Here is a 1899-nt window from a genome sequence, read left to right as displayed (position 1 = left end):
TCGGTGGGCTGGATTAGGGGTGACCTCCCCAATGGATGTGGGGACTTTGGGGTGTTCCCAGCACAGGGGGCACCACAAGACCCCCTCCCCAATTCCTCCTGCAGGTGAACCTGGTGGGGACCTTCAACGTGATCCGCCTGAGCGCGCAGCTCATGAGCCGCAACCAGCCCGACGCCGACGGCCACCGCGGGCTCGTGGTCAACACGGCCAGCGTGGCCGCCTTCGAGGGCCAGGTGAGGGACCCCCGGGACCCCGGGCGGGGGTCGGGGGGCTCGGGGGACCCCGCGGTGACCGCACACCCTCCCCACAGGTGGGCCAGGCCGCGTACTCGGCCTCCAAGGGCGGCATCGTGGGCATGACCCTGCCGATCGCCCGGGACCTGGCGCCGCTCGGCATCCGCGTGGTCACCATCGCCCCAGGTGGGTCTGGGGGCGGCGGGGGCCGGGGGGGGCCAGGGGGATCCCCCCGGTCACCCCCCGCTTTTGGGGCTCCCCAGGGCTGTTCTCCACCCCGCTGCTGGCCGGTCTGCCCGAGAAGGTCCGGAATTTCTTGGGACAGCAGGTGCCGTTCCCGTCCCGGCTCGGGGACCCGGCCGAGTACGCGCACCTGGTGCAGGCCCTGGCTGAGAACCCCATGATCAACGGGGAGGTGGTGAGGCTGGACGGGGCCCTGCGCATGCAGCCCTGAGCCGGGGGACCCCCCCGGGCCGGAATTTGGGGAGGGGGAGCGGCCACGGCGGGGACCCAGCGGGGATGGACGCTGTGGCTGGACACGCTCCGGGGACACTCCAGGACGGGAACGCTGCGGGGACGAGGACCGGGGGCACCGGATGGGTGGGGACGGCGTTCCCTGAGTGGACACGACCCCCACCCCGAGTGGACACGACCCCCACCCCGAGTGGACACGACCCCCACCCCGAGCGGGGACACGCCGGGATTTGGGGACAAACCCCAGCAGTGTGGCTGTGACACCACTCAGAAGTCGCGAAACCCCGCGATGGGGACCCCGCTCAGGTGTGGGGGGCCCATCCCGAGCCCCCCCCCCGAGCGTGGGAACCCCCGGGAGTCCCCCCGGCCCCTCCCCCACCGCAATAAAGCGTGTTCGCCCACGCGGCCTCCGAGCCCCGCCTCTCGTCAATCCCCATTGGCTCCTGCCGCTGTCAATCCTCAAGGCTCTACACGTGATTGGGCAGCGGGAGGCACGCGCGGAACTCGCCGCTGATTGGCTGATGCGCCTGTCAGTCCGGCGGGACGAACGGGCGGGCTCAGCGCTGATTGGTCGGGGAGGATCTTCCGCCGGAAGCGGCTCGTGAGGGGACCGGGAGCGGAGCCGGGACCGGGAGCGGGACCGGGATCGGGATCGGGATCGGGAATCGCGACCGGCACCGGGAGCCGCAGCCATGAACATCCGGAACGCGCGGGTGGGAGGCCCCGGGGAGCAGGGGGGCTCGGCCGGGGCTCGGCGAGGGGGAGCGGGGAGGGATCTGACGGTGATACCGGGACGTGTGAGGGGAGCACCGGGCCCTGGGCCGGGGAGCTGGGGGTTCACGAGTGTCTGAGGTAGGGACCCGGCTCCGGTAGCGGGCCTCGGGCGGGGGAACCGGGGTGTGCCGGGGCTCTCAGGCGGGTCCTGTGCCCCGGAGGGGGCTCCGAGGGCCCGGCCCGGTGCTGGGGAGCGGCGGGGCCGGTTCCGGGGTGACTCCCGGGTGACTCCCGGTGTCCCGGGGTGACTCCCGGTGTCCCGGGGTGACTCCCGGTGTCCCGGTGCCGCCCGGCAGCCCGAGGACCTGATGAACATGCAGCACTGTAACCTGCTCTGCCTGCCCGAGAACTACCAGATGAAATATTACTTCTACCACGGCCTCTCCTGGCCCCAGGTGCGGCCCTGGAACAGCCGGAA

At 72.2% G+C, this 1899-nt stretch overlaps 1 protein-coding gene across 1 annotated transcript; it reads left to right on the top strand.

The window, feature by feature from the left end:
- The first annotated feature begins 35 nt into the window (after positions 1 to 35).
- On the top strand, positions 36 to 1120 carry HSD17B10 (hydroxysteroid 17-beta dehydrogenase 10). Its single transcript, XM_015616670.1, has 3 exons — positions 36 to 233; positions 311 to 419; positions 497 to 1120. Exons 1-3 carry the CDS (start codon positions 36 to 38, stop codon positions 685 to 687), a joined length of 498 nt encoding a protein of 165 aa, XP_015472156.1. The 3' UTR covers positions 688 to 1120.
- The last annotated feature ends 779 nt before the right edge of the window (positions 1121 to 1899 follow it).

Source organism: Parus major, unplaced genomic scaffold, assembly GCF_001522545.3.
Source record: "Parus major isolate Abel unplaced genomic scaffold, Parus_major1.1 Scaffold596, whole genome shotgun sequence".
Taxonomy (NCBI): Eukaryota; Metazoa; Chordata; class Aves; order Passeriformes; family Paridae; genus Parus; species Parus major.
This window is presented reverse-complemented; position numbering and strand designations above follow the sequence as displayed.

What these genes read in the sequence shown, in the direction of transcription:
- HSD17B10 (XM_015616670.1), top strand. Translation starts at nt 36, where the DNA reads ATGTGGGGACTTTGGGGTGTTCCCAGCACAGGGGGCACCACAAGACCC. An exon ending in TGGCCGCCTTCGAGGGCCAG is followed by an intron (nt 234 to 310) that starts GTGAGGGACCCC and finishes CCCTCCCCACAG; the next exon opens with GTGGGCCAGGCCGCGTACTC. An exon ending in CGTGGTCACCATCGCCCCAG is followed by an intron (nt 420 to 496) that starts GTGGGTCTGGGG and finishes GGGGCTCCCCAG; the next exon opens with GGCTGTTCTCCACCCCGCTG.